General features: G+C 41.8%; 1 protein-coding gene across 1 annotated transcript in view; it reads right to left on the bottom strand.

The window, feature by feature from the left end:
- Positions 1 to 14,221, bottom strand: part of dsg2.1 (desmoglein 2, tandem duplicate 1) — a 28,039-nt gene extending 13,818 nt beyond the window's left edge. Inside the window, exons 1-13 of the mRNA XM_048251969.1 lie at positions 14,068 to 14,221; positions 11,397 to 11,477; positions 10,811 to 10,972; positions 10,266 to 10,407; positions 9,522 to 9,688; positions 9,136 to 9,270; positions 7,852 to 8,034; positions 6,937 to 7,240; positions 6,610 to 6,782; positions 6,335 to 6,512; positions 3,577 to 3,798; positions 1,862 to 2,104; positions 1,324 to 1,454 (exon numbers count right to left, since the gene is read on the bottom strand). Coding sequence (XP_048107926.1) covers positions 1,324 to 1,454; positions 1,862 to 2,104; positions 3,577 to 3,798; positions 6,335 to 6,512; positions 6,610 to 6,782; positions 6,937 to 7,240; positions 7,852 to 8,034; positions 9,136 to 9,270; positions 9,522 to 9,688; positions 10,266 to 10,407; positions 10,811 to 10,972; positions 11,397 to 11,477; positions 14,068 to 14,151 — 2,205 coding nt within the window. The 5' untranslated portion in view covers positions 14,152 to 14,221. The remainder of the gene's footprint in view (positions 1 to 1,323; positions 1,455 to 1,861; positions 2,105 to 3,576; positions 3,799 to 6,334; positions 6,513 to 6,609; positions 6,783 to 6,936; positions 7,241 to 7,851; positions 8,035 to 9,135; positions 9,271 to 9,521; positions 9,689 to 10,265; positions 10,408 to 10,810; positions 10,973 to 11,396; positions 11,478 to 14,067) is intronic.
- Between the last annotated feature and the right edge of the window lie 244 nt (positions 14,222 to 14,465).

The following is a 14,465-nucleotide window of genomic DNA, read 5'->3' as shown; positions in this document are numbered from 1 at the left end:
TTTTGAAATGTGAATATCTACCATTCACTATCTTGAATATCTTCACTGACAAATGAAGTGGCGAAATTCACCCACCATTCAATAGGTAATCCGTTTCTGTCTGAAATCTACCAACTTCAATATTTACCAGCATTTGTCTGGTGCAATTTTGAGCCCTGCTAGTAGTAGGCTAAGCAAGCATTAGGCAACTGCAAGGCATCTGGTCAGGTTAATTGACACGACATATTTCAGTGCTTGTTTTGAGAGAGAGAGAGAAAGAGAGAGATTTATTACACTCAGCTCTAAATAACTAAATTTAGCCAGAAGGGCTAAATGTTTTCCCCCGTTGTTGAACATTTGTACTGATGTTCTGAGGAGCAGACGAGGATGTTACACTCTCTAACACTATAGCAAAAAAAATGCAATTTTGATACACAGTAGGCCTGCAATGTAGGATTTTTTCGTTAGGGAGATGTTTTAACAGTGACAAACTAAACCATTAAATATCTAGAGGGGGCTGAGACAGCTTTCATTCACCCTGTAATGAGCCATTTAACCATCATCGTGATTACAAAGCTGATGACATAAACATAAAACAGCATTAAAAAACCCAAGTTTCATGGGAATGAACATGTTCCATAGGAATGTGTTTAAATGTCCACTGAAATGTATGCAAATGCCCTATGCATAAACAAAGCATTTGTAATTAGAGCTGAACATTGCAATCTCAAAAGTTCTGTATCCTGCAATGTAGTAGGCTAGTATGTTTTTGTTGGTTTGCCACACACTGATCTGATTCCATGATTTTGTAGAGGGTAGCTGTTTTCTCTCTCTCTCTCTCTCTCTCTCTCTCTCTCTCTCTCTCTCTCTCTCTCACATCAACCATCAAGTCTTTTTTGTAGATCTCTGGCACAGATCAAACAACAAAAGAGCAGTCAGATAATGGAGAGAGAAGGGAGATCAACAGAAGGAGGTGCAGAACATTTGCTTAATGATACTTTACATGCAACCTCACACTTAAACGTGTATGTACCTAGTAATTCAATAATAAATCATTTGGGCAGTCTAATGTAGTCTGTTGTCTACTATAATAACACCTTTTATGTACTGTATATTTATAAAAAATCTTTACATTTACATCCGGTCCAGCCGGGCTAAGCCCAGGTTGTCCTGAAAGTCTAGAAACGCCCCTGCCCTTCGGCAGGGGAGTTTTGAACATTCTAACAGAAGATTCTGTTCCACAACAAGATCAATCACAGGCGGTTGCACCATTATACTGTCCTGGAATGACTCATAAGGATGTTGAGACTTGTTTGTTCAATCACATTAATGAGGAATGGTTACCTTGTCCTCCCCCTGCCCTTCCGTGTGGTAAGAGATCAGGTGCTCCTTTGCACCGAAGGGAATTTCGGCAAAACCTGCTCCACCCATGCCTGCTGCACCACACTGGCAGAACAGCAACAACAGTGGAATGACTGTTGAGAGAGAGAGGGAGAGAGAGAGACACACACGCTTAATGCTTGCACAGTGTGGTTGATTGTAAAACTACATTTTTTCTACATCATTGGTCTGACAACAGTTAATGCAATAAGAGGAATCCAGAAGAACAAGGGATGACGAATGGAATAAGGGGAGAAAAGAGAGACAGAGTGAAATAAGGATGAGAGGAAAGGGGGCCTTGAGGGTTGGAATACAGAATAAGTGAACAAGAGTGTGTGTGTGTGTGTGTGTGTGTGAGAGAGAGAGATATGCAAATGTGGTGTGTGTATGTCTGTGTGTGTGTGAAAGAGAGAGAGAGAGAAAGTGAGACAGAAAAAGAGAGAGAGTGTGTGTGAGATACAGAGAATAAGTGAGTGAAAGAGAAAGAGAGAGAAAGACTCACGCAGGAGGAGGAGTGCGCCCAGGAAGCCCAGGCCGATGGCCGCAGGGCCGAGGCTAGCCCCAGGCTTCCCGTCAGGCCCCACCCCACGCCGGCTGCAGGTGCCCGTGTCGTCGCACGTGCACACCTCCACCTTTAGCTCCTGCAGGTCTGGGCAGGCCTGGCCCTGCTGATCCTGGATCTTCAAGGTCACCTTGTTCTGTCCTGGCCATAGAGGCTCATGGGTACGCAAGAGGGCCGTGGTATCTGTACGCAAAAGCAACCAAAAAAAAGACTAAGTACTTAGAAATACACCAGGAAATTAGGGGTTAGACTAGTAAGCCTATAGCTAGCCTGGGTTATTGTATAGCATCGGAAAAAGAAGGGTATATTATCATCTTATCTAACTTCGGGATAGACAGCAAATAAGCTTGTTTCCCAAGTTTGTATGTTCCTTTAAATCCCATGTGTGGGATTGTGTTGTGCGTCACTTGTCCTGCCCGGGACTTTTTCACTTTACCACATGGGTATCTGGGCATTTACGACCACATTTTCTCCACAATTATTCCTTTGTGTTATCGATAACAGGGCCCCTTTACGAAAATAATAATAATAATTTTGCTTCAATTAGTTTACACAAGGGTGTTCTGTGAGTGTTAAAGGAAGTCTTGACCTTCTAGAGCAGTGTTTTTTAACTGGTGGGTCGGGACCCAAAAGTGGGTTGCGGAACCATTCTTGTGGGTAAAAACAAAATATAATCTCCATTAAAAGATTCTATGATTCTATGGCTCCAATTATTTTGATGAGAACAAGGGACAGAAACCCCAGAGTGTGGCATACAATGAATTGCTGGCACATGAGAGCATGAAGTGAATCTGAGGAAGACTGCAAGGTCGAAGCGTCATCTCCCAAATAATGAGAAAAAAAACTCAAAAAAGAGTACCAAGGAGTGTGCAAACTTTTTTCTTAAAAAACTTGACTTTTTTGTTCAGCACCTGGGATGTTCAGCACCTGGGATGTGCAAGTCAACTTGTACATGAGAGCATGAAACCATCAAAACTAACTACTTTGAAAGTGACACAGGAGTTGAGGACTTTGCAAATGTGCCTAACATCAGCATGTTCCAAACAAGTACATGCACTCCACGCGTCCCACCTCGCGGCTCACTATACTGTCACTATATGTCAACATAACTAACATATGGGTCGCAACTTAATGACCATGGGAAATCGAGGGTCCCAAGGCCAGACCAGTTAACAAACACTGTTCTAGAGTGCATTTCTTAGGTGGATGGGTTTGAAAATGTTCAAGTTACACCCATTTGTATCACCTTGTTTATTAAACTTTGTGTCTTTGCTTGTGTCTCCAGTTACTTAGTACATTATGAGTAATGATGATAGTGACAAGCTGACATTTATATGAAAATGTTTTTTCCACTACACATTTCCCTGTTGCATTTACCTCGGTGAAAGGCCTATTTAATCTGTTTCGCTGTGCCAAACTTTCTTCGTCTTCGTCTTTTATTGCAACGTAAAAAAGAAAGAAAAATCCCTCCAGAATACTGTAGTAGATCAATAACAACATGCTCCCGTCATTTTGGTGTGCTTAATTGTTTCTGACATTGTACCAGTATGCATTGACAATCTTATTAACCCTTTAGAGACATTTTTATTTACACAAATGTAAATGTCTATTTGTGTTATACATGCACTGCTGGGGGAGGCGGCTAAACGACTGACCGTTGAAATGCTCCACACTCCACTTGCCCTTGGTGCCCTCAGGGATGAGGGTGAACTTGAAAGGGGCGCCGTTGGGCTTGATGTCGGGGTCCACAGCTGTGATGTAGATCACCTCCTCCGCCGTGCACATGGGGACCAGGCGGGAGGTCAGTTCCGGGCAATGGTCATTGAAGTCCTCCACTTGGATGGCGATGGTGCCTGTGGCTGTCTTGGCGGGCATGTCTGCAGACAGGGAGGATAGGGAGAGGGGAGTGAAGACTAGTGCAGCTAAACAGTTCTGTTTGTCCCACGCTGTTCCTTGTTAATGTGTAGATGTATGTGTATACATCCTTTCATCTAATTACATTTATTTAATTAGCATACACTTATATCCAAAGCGACTTGGATATGTCATTAATATCACAATATATGACATTTATATTACAATATATTCCCTGGAGCAACTTGAGGTTAAATGTCTTGTTAGGCTTCACAGGCTACTGCATGCTAGTCCAGCTCCTTAACGGCTGCACTACTGCATGCTAGCCCAACTCCTTAACCACTACACTACTGCATGCTAGCCCAGCTCCTTAACCACTACACTACTGCATGCTAGCCCAGCTCCTTAACCACTAGGACACGCCCGTTTGTTTGTAATCATTGCAGTGCAGCACTTTGGTAAGCGTATAAGCTGTGTATAAATGTGCTCTAGAAATCCATTTTACTTACTTGCTTACTAAACAACAGTTTACACTTGAAATACAGAGAGGTAGCAAAAGGCACCCAAACTTCAACTCCTATAAGCTACTCTATTTATTATTTCTGTATCTGATTAATTTATTTTCAGAGGGACAACTACGTTCCAATGCCTAATTGGACAGTGAATATTATAATCTTATTCAAAGGAGTTCCTATGAAAGATGTTCAGACTCCTGTGAATGGACTATATGCCACAGAATTCACTGATTCTGCCAGCACATTTATTTCCAGTGGAGCGTCAGCATTAGGATCTTCTGTTATATTCTGCTACTTTCGTGTTCACTTCTATACTAAACATCCTCTTTATGACCAACATGTCTTTATTCAACCTCGACACACGTGTACATCTTTGAGAATTTTACTGTAACATGCTCATTCACTAGGTGTAACACCCTGGTGGTGCTGGCTGAAAAGCCTCCCAGGAAGTGTGTGCCATATAGTTGCAGATTGGGTTCACATGTGCCTTTGCCTTCCTCAAACAAAAACATGCTACTCCCTCTAGTGGCACAAAAAGTTCATTCCACCTACATTTGGCAGTAGTGCTTGGGCTGCTTGTTCTCAAGTGAGTATAAAAAAGATATGCTGCTATTGCCCCCTCTAGTGGCAAAAATACTTCTTTTCACCCACTGAGTGTTACACAGTTGTAAATGAGGTTATTTACAACTTGCAATCCTTGAGCCAGACCTCATAATTTTGGTCAATCATTCAAGGGGAATAAGTCTCATAGTGATTTTTGACAAGGTATACCACCCTAGAATTAGAAAATATGTGATATCATTGCATTTGGGGTAGCTTTTTGTGTTTTATCAGCTGGTTTATGTCCATGGAGGAATATCTTACAGGTGATTGGGCAATAACTTTTAACTAATAGACATTTCCACAGCTGATTATGTACATTAAGTCAATATTTTGTTGTATTGCAATTTTTCTGAAATTGTATGTATAAGTATGTAAAATATATATGCAATAATTTGCATACATTGTATGTACAGAAACCTTAACACTGGATAAAGTCTGGCTCAAAGTTTTTCTTTTTGTTTTTCATTTTGGACATATAAGAGTGGGTGTTTTGAATTTGGGTATTTTGGAAAGATAAAAATACTGCCAATAGCCACTAAAGAAAATCTATTATTACCATATTCACAACCAGATATACTCCTATATACTGGAGGATTTTATAGAAGAGGTTGTTCATATATGATTTGTGACCTATAGTATTTAAAGTAAATAAATGTTATAAAGTAGGCCTATATCATGGGTTTTCAGCAAATGTATGAAGACATTCTCAGTATTTCATGAATTCCAGGAATAACATTTCACTCAAATATGTCACCAGAACAAAAAGGAGAATTTTGAACCTGACTTTATCCAATGTTAGGATTTCTGTACTTAAAATGTATGCAAATTATTGCATGTTTCATCAGATAATGGCTCATTTACATATGTATAGGCTACATAATATTTCAGAAAACTTTCAATACAAAAAAATATTGAAATATTGACATAATGTAAATAATCAGCTGCGGAAGTTTTGTGGGGATATTGCGGTTGATAACACACAAGAAGCTACCATTTTCTAACTGTAGGGTGGAATAGCTTGCCATAAATCACTATGAGACATATTCCCCTCAGAAGGTACCGACTACTGGAGGCCGTAAGGAATTATGTGCTTGGCATTCCAGGCAGCTGTATTCCTGAACTGTGGCTCTGCCTGATCTCTTTACGCTCACCTCAGTCATTAAGGCTGGCTCCCAGACTCAGAGCATGTTTCATGTAGGCTGTACTCTCTGATATATCCAATTAGTTTACCCTGATAAAACGGCACACTGAGCATTTAAAGCATGAACGCAATGTGATGGATACATTACAATACAGACACACACACACACAATGTATAACTATTGACATAAGAAGTCTATTATATGACATGTCATAAAACAGTGAAACTGGAGGAAGCACTCTGACACAGTGTGTGTGTGTGTGTGTGTGTGTGTGGACAGTATGTATGTGAGGAACATACCTTGGGTCAGACAGAGGACCTCTGCCAGGTATGTGCCGTTCTTCAGATACGGCGACTCTCTGTCTGGCAACTTGTTGAGCCTGATCTCCAGTCCCACCTCCACCTCCTGTTCCACCTCCTGTTCCACCTCCTGTTCCACCTCCTGTTCCACCTCCTGTTCCACCTCCTGTTCCACCTCCTGTTCCACCTCAGTCCCACCTCCACCTCCTGTTCCACCTCCTGTTCCACCTCCTGTTCCACCTCCTGTTCCACCTCCTGTTCCACCTCAGTCCCACCTCCACCTCCTGTTCCACCTCCAGTCCCACCTCCACCTCCTGTTCCACCTCCTGTTCCACCTCCTGTTCCACCTCCTGTTCCACCTCCAGTCCCACCTCCACCTCCTGTTCCACCTCCTGTTCCACCTCCTGTTCCACCTCAGTCCCACCTCCACCTCCTCCTGTTCCACCTCCTGTTCCACCTCAGTCCCACCTCCACCTCCTGTTCCACCTCCAGTCCCACCTCCACCTCCTCCTGTTCCACCTCCTGTTCCACCTCCTGTTCCACCTCAGTCCCACCTCCACCTCCTCCTGTTCCACCTCAGTCCCACCTCCACACGCCCGTACCAGTTCCAGTCCCACCTCCACCTCCTCCTGTTCCACCTCCAGTCCCACCTCCACCTCCTCCTGTTCCACCTCCTGTTCCACCTCCAGTCCCACCTCCACCTCCTCCTGTTCCACCTCCAGTCCCACCTCCACCTCCTCCTGCTCCACCTCCTCCACCTCCAGCACCTCCTCCGCCGCCTCCTGCTCCTCCACCTCCGAGGTTGATGGTTTCTATACTTCCTCCACTCACACTCACATGGTACGGTTCTATGTTCCTCACCCCGACTCCCAGTTTCAGGTCTTTCACATCCTCAAAGTTGACTTCCTACACACACAACATGGTGGAAGACACTCAATCAGGCACTATTGTAAAGGTGATGACACACCGGGCAACCTTTTGAGCAGTGTTTCCCTGGAGAATGGGAGAAATGTTCAGCAGGCAACTTGTTGCAGTCATCCAAACAGAACATACAGTAGGATGTGGAAACCAGTCCTGTTTTTGACTGGCAACTCTGTTCAAAACAATGGCCTGTGTAACACGACTTCAAGCACTCATAGTGAAATGTGCTTGTTGCTCATATTTACATTTGTTATGTATTTATTTAGCACATGTGCTTATCTATATCAGTGCAGCACAGACAGACATTTGCATTAGAATGAGTTTTTCCCAGCCATCAAACTGCTCTACCCCTTGACCTACAGGAAACAGACAAGGAAGGGGTTTGGTCTCACATGATGACTTGCAAGAAACGAGTAGAGCATGGTTAGGTGCTGTGTATAAAGTGTGTGTGTGTGTGTAGGTGCTATGGTAAGGTTCAGTGGTAGCGTAGTGGATAAGGAGCTGGGCTAGATACCACCTTTGAGCAAGACACAATAATTATAATATGTAAGTCGCTTTGGATAAAAGCATTTCCCAAATGAATTAGTAAGACTCACTTTATCGAGCATCAGAATGCCCTCGTTTGTGTGAGGGTCCTTTACCAAGCTGAAGTAGCCTGCCTCATTTCCTGTGACGATGACATACTCAAATTCCCGATTTACAGCGTCAACGTCCAGGTCCTTAGCCTTGATCCTCATAACCTCCACATTCTTGGTGTTCTCTTCAATATTGCCCTCATACTGCAGAACACACACACGGTCAGTACTATATGGACACTCTTCACAGTTAGAGACACCATGCAGCTAATATATATATATATACACACACACAACATATATTGACCAAATACATATGGAAGGCCTTTTTAACTACAAATGGGATCAATTATTTAATCCCACACAGTTCACAAATGACATGAGCATACCTTGGGTCAATTTATTTTATGAAACTAAGTTTATTAGGATAAACCCCTTGAGATGGGCCATCTCATTTTTGAGGGTGTCCTCTGTACACACACACAATGAAAAACGATACAGTATACAAGACAAGTCACAGATACACTCAATATACATATTGAGACAGTGAAATATGCAAATGATTTTATGAAAGATGCAAATATTATAGCTGGGTTCCCCTTGACTTCACTGGCTAAAGTGCTTCCTATACCCATTACTGAGACACCTATGATAAAAGTCAACATTTTCTTCTCTCCTCTTTTTGCATATATGTTTGGTGCTGGCAGTGTGTTGTTTATAGTATTTGAATAACAGTGACAGAGTCGCTCAATATTGCTCCAAAATAAACATATTATGCCAGCATATGACATGAATACTCCAATTATTATCTCTCAACAAGTTGTCTCTCTCTCTCTCTCTCTTTCTGTGACAATATAAACAATTATGTTAACACACGTTGAGTGTGCAGTGTCTTCTGTGTGCAGTGTCATGATCTGCTTAGAGAATGAAAGTATGGCAGAAACCCAAGTTGCCGTACTGCAATGGGACACTCTGTAACCCAAAGCCCCACCATCCACACTCAGGAGAGTACCTGATACAGCTAAGCAGCTGATCAATTGAAAACTGAGATCAGCTGATCTAATTAGTTGCTTTGCCGCTTTGTGAACAAAATAAAAAATGCGAGCCATTTTGAGCCTTACCATAATAACAAATGCGAGCCATTTTGAGCCTTACTTTCAGTATACTACATAATATAGCTTAGCACAGGTAGTTTTTGAATTATTGAATACTTGTATTCTTGAATAAATAAATAACAAAATAAGTAATAAAAAATATATTTCCTCCACGCCTCTGCATTTTGGCCTGTGGTTTGTTTTTCTTTACCTCGTCTAGTTCCAGGGTTGGCACATTGTCATTTACGTCGACAAGATTCACTATGACCATCCCCGTGCCAGTGTTTCCTCCAGGGGCTCCGTAGAGATCAGCGCCCTCTATAGTCAGAACGTAGGAAGCGATCAGCTGAGAGGGGAAAAAGAGGAAAGCATTGGTACCGGCCTCACTGAGCAAAGGCTGTTATGCAAAGGCTCTATGTTTGCATGTGTGCCTTCTGGGAAAAAAAACAAAGAAAGGATTTGCTGTTTGCTCCTGCACTAACAATGTACTGAATGACAACACGAGCCAATTTGTGACTCTGTGAAGCCATTTTTATATATGCCATATATTTCCTGTGTGTGTGTGTGTGTGTGTGTAGGAGGGGGGTGTAGGCCAACCTCTCTGTCCAGATCAGGCTCTTTGACACGCAGCTCTCCATCGGAAGTGATCGAGAACATCATTTTTTTCCCCGCAGGCTCCTGCTTGGTTAGGGTGTACTTGATCCTAGAGTTGAGGTTGTTCGGCTCGTCTTTGTCTACAGCCCTAATCTGCATGATGGACATACCTGTGGTGGGAGCAGGACGAGCAGGGTGTCACAAACACTAACATAACTGACCTTACTGACCCATAATTTCTCCATGATTGACCTATAATTTCCACAATTCATCTAATGAATCCTTTAAATTAATCATTGCAGGCGTGGCTTCAGCAGGGGAGTCTTGAACATTCTAAAATAATATTCTGTTCCGCAACAATGTAAGGTTCTAAAATTCCATGTTAAATTCAATGAACCCAGCGCCGTCTAGATTCATTTGAAATTAATTTGGTTCTGTCTATGTAGTTCTTGCCACAGGGTGTTGAGGCTTAAACCCAGAAGAGCAAAACTTAGATTGACCAGGAAAAATCAAGCCTCTACAAAAGAGGGTAGCTTCAGCAGTTTCATCATGTAAGAAGGGTGACTCTACAAAAGAGGGAAGCTTCAGCAGTTTCATCATGTAAGAAGGGTGACTCTACAAAAGTGAGCAGACCCAGTGGACACACCACACCGCAGAAACACATACACACGCACGGACACACACACACACACACATAAACAACCCCCATAGCATAGTGAATAACTGTGGTGAAAGGGTGCTGCTCACCTCTGGGACTGAGCTCCTCCACTGAGGCAGGCGGAATGGAGGAAAACACAGGGCCATTGTCATTGATATCCTTCACCTTAATCTTGAGCTTGAGGTCGCTCTCTGCGATTGAGCCATCCGTAAAGTAAGCTATTCCAGTGAGCTAGAGGACCAAGCATAAGAAGGTTTACTGTCTGATCGTTGTGTAAAGACATATACAGTACAAAGCAAAGTGTGTTCACAAGAAACACAGCATATTGTTATACTATGCCATACCGTCCTTGCATAAGACAGTACAGGACAGAGGGTTTTTTAGATTTGGTCATTTAGGCCCCGTTCACACAAGAACTTCAAAAAGTTCTGCATCACATGGCATCGTTTTTTTGGCAGAAATTACCACGTTCACATGAAAACTCTAAAATGAGTGAAAACACTATAGGCAGTGTAGAGGTTTCACACAAATTTATGAAGAATATACACAACAACATCCGGAGCATTTTTGAGACAAGCATTATTCCTACGTAAAATTAAATTAAATTCAAGAACAAAGACGATTTTACACTCACATTGTACTCGTGGATGTCCTCCCGGTCCAGTATGCGGGTGACCCTGACCTTTCCAGTGGTCTTATCCACCACAAACACATTGACAGGGTCCTGGTCAGCCCCAATACCCTTCAGGCTATAGACGACCGGCTTGTTGAATACACTTTCCTGATCTGAGCGGATCTGATATAACAAAGAAAGAAAGAAACAATCCATTAATAAAACAAACACACACAAAAACAAGGAAGCAAAAACAAACTATCTTCGTGACACATTTTATTTCTATGTTTTTTTTTTCTCAATGGAGTGGCAAATCATTCAAACAGTAATTACATTGGTTACATGTTTATACTGACATAGTTGTTTGTGTCTGTTATTACCAACACATAATTTAAACTTGGGTTTATAGTGTATTTAACTAGGGGAATGTGAATATATTGATCAGTATGTGTGCGTGTGTGTGTGTGTGTGTGTGTTTGTGTGTGTGTGTGTGTATGTATGTGTGTGTGTGTGTGTGTGTGTGTGTGTGTGTGTGTGTGGGTTTGCAAGAGTGAACAGTATGTGTGTGTGTGTGCCTGCAGAGAGAAAAAGACAGAGATAGACACACCTTGGAGATGTAGTCATCTTTGGTGTAGTCCTGGCCTTCAGTCAGCACCTTTGGGGGAATAATCCATTCAGCCACAACCACCTGTTTCAGACCACATACACAAAGGCACACATTAAACAAATACATACAGTTCACACTAAGTCTAAGACAACATTCTCACACTCGCTTTACAAACACAATTCACAGTATCCAGGGCAAACTCATAATAGGAGACTGGAGAGAATATTGACATATTTGCGGGGAGAATTTACTGACATTTCTGTATTATGATATACCACACACACAGAGACTTTACAACTACACTGGTCTCGGTCTCACTGCCTTGATAAAACATATTATAGCAACCTGACTAACATCAATGACAGACTACACACTACAAGCGCTATGTGAAGCTTACAGTAAACATAACGGTAATTCTATTGTCATTTGTGTTACATGTTTATTGTAATCAGGGATTAGAAACGGTTCAATGAATGAAAACGGGACGGACAACATGTTTGGATGGACGTATCTGAAAACAGGAACAAACCAATTTCATTTGTTCCAGAGTGAAAGCTATTTTCAATTTTAGATAACCGGTTAACTACGGTATTGATCGTTCCAATTAACCTTTCTGTGAATATTATGCAAAAGTCCAAAGGCTTGGAAAGTCACCTGCCCACACAACGTTCCCCAGACCCCTTATAGGATTAATACAGGACACATTTAATGAATTGGTGTCTCCCCTGTATAATAAGATAAGCCTACTAGGAGTTGATAAAATGCATTTTATCCGGTTACCAGTTAGAGGAGGAACACTGGAATGGGAATGGAAAAATAATGTTTTTGCTCAGAACGAACCAAAATGAAAATCATTTGGTTTTCAGTCCCGAATTGTAAATCTATTATTAAATAAGTGTACACTGTACAGGATTTCAGATTATTCTTTATACATCAGCACATCTACCTAAATCTCTTCCAAGCAAAAATACAGACATAGGCTATACATATGCACATGCAAACACAAGTGCAGTGACACACAACAACTGTGATTCAACCCAAGTGCTGTGACAAACAAAAGATGCTTTTAACATTTTTTAAATATTTGGACAACATATTTTAACATTATCAGCAATGTTAAAGTCTCCAATGGCCCTTGTGAAATATAATCGATATATGTAATTCTTTATGTACTATAATTGATATATGTAAGTCTTTATGTACTATAATTCTATAATTTATATATGTAAGTCTTTATGCACTATTACCTTCTTTTTTATTCTTTACTTTTTAAACTATTCTTTGACTATTGCCCTTCTATGATTTTATTAGCTATTACTGTTTGCTTTTGTTCATGTAAAGCACATTGAATGACCTCTGTGTATGAAATGCACTATATAAATAAACTTGACTTGACTTGACTAAGTAGCTTCAGATAAAAGTGTCTGCTAAATTAGTAATTAAATGAATGTCATCGAAACACTCATTGATTGAATCCTTGACAGATTGGTCCACTGAGTTGCTTAACCAAATCCTGGGCGAAGAACCAAGTTCAAGCATCAGGTTTTTGAAGTCAAAAGGTCAAAATGGGATACACCCCCGAAAGTGGAGAATGACCTAAGCTAAGACCCTGTGGGACTTCAAGATAAAGACTGACAAGTTGGTAATGGCTAACAGCAGAAAATAATAGTGCAAGACAGACAAGAGAAGAAGGCTGTGGTGATCGATGTGGCAATACCAAATGACAGCACCATCAGACAGAAGGAACACAAGAAACTTGAGAAAATACCAAGGACTGAAAGAAGAGTGCAGTCCAAAGAACAGCTAAGATACGGCATAGAACCCTAAAGCTCCCAGGCCTCTGAGCTTAGAGGACCAAACTTGGAGGAAGAACGACCGCCCACAATATATAATTTGCTCATATAATTTATAAGCACGTTTTGAATGTGTAAAGGTTTTAAGTGTCTGAAGGACTAGACTTATTATGCATTAGAACGTTTCAATATTTAAATAAGCTCTCTCTCCCTCATCCACTATCTCTCTCATACACACACACACACACACACACACAAACACAAGAGAGAGACCCTTGCCACAGAGAAGTCAGCCTATTTCCCACAGAAGTTAACAAAGGCATCTCACACACCCTCACTCTTCCACTTAGGACAGGCTACACCTGGTTGTCATAGCAACTGAGTGCACAAAACAAACAGGCTCTGTGTAGTCAGATCACCTGGATTAGAGAGACATCCCTCCTACACCGATGGAACTGGCCTTACCGGTGCGTGTCCGGCTCTGCTTCTGACCTCTCCCGCACCCACCGAAAAAGTTAATCAATCTGTATTTTTCCACCAAAACGCTATTAGGCCTACTGCAATCCGCATAGCGTAGGCCTAATTAGTGTCGTAAAACAGAATAGCCTCTTTCCGCTCATTCTTCCTATCCTAGATAGCTTAAAGACCTATTCTGCACCAACAAAGATTCCCCGTTGATAGATAGCCTTCAGGCACGTCTCCTATGCGCAGGCTACAAAGTGTTATTTAATATGCTACTTTTGGACTGTGTTTAGACTAGCCTGTAAGTCAACTGCTAGTTTGACATAACAATACAGCGAAGGCAGGAAGCATATCTGAAATATAGGCATTTTAAAAGACCATATCAGTAACATTAGCCCATAGGCTAGCTTACTTACCGACAAGGTGAAAAAAAGAATAAACACGGTGACGGGTGCTGATGCCCGTGCCATTGCCACGGGAAATTTATTTTCTGAAATCATATACCAGTTCCTGTGGCTGTTCTTCACTCTTAGTCCGTTTCATGTAAACTGACGAGACGAGATGTTCACACAAAATTAAAGGATGCTGTAAAAGGTGTGTGCACAAAAGGCGTCTGCAACAGCGTACACACCCCTACAGGGTTTGGCGGAATTTGCGTCATTGAAAGTTGGTGAACCAGGTGAGTGTAGCCTACTACGTGTGTATGTGTGTGTGTGTGTGTGTGTGAGTGAGAGAGAGAGAGAGAGAGAGAGAGAGAGAGAGGGAATGTGTGTGTGTGTGTGTGTGTGTGTGGAAAAAGAGAGAGACGTCACAG

The sequence above is a fragment of the Alosa alosa genome, chromosome 9, assembly GCF_017589495.1.
Source record: "Alosa alosa isolate M-15738 ecotype Scorff River chromosome 9, AALO_Geno_1.1, whole genome shotgun sequence".
Classification (NCBI taxonomy): Eukaryota; Metazoa; Chordata; class Actinopteri; order Clupeiformes; family Clupeidae; genus Alosa; species Alosa alosa.
This window is presented reverse-complemented; position numbering and strand designations above follow the sequence as displayed.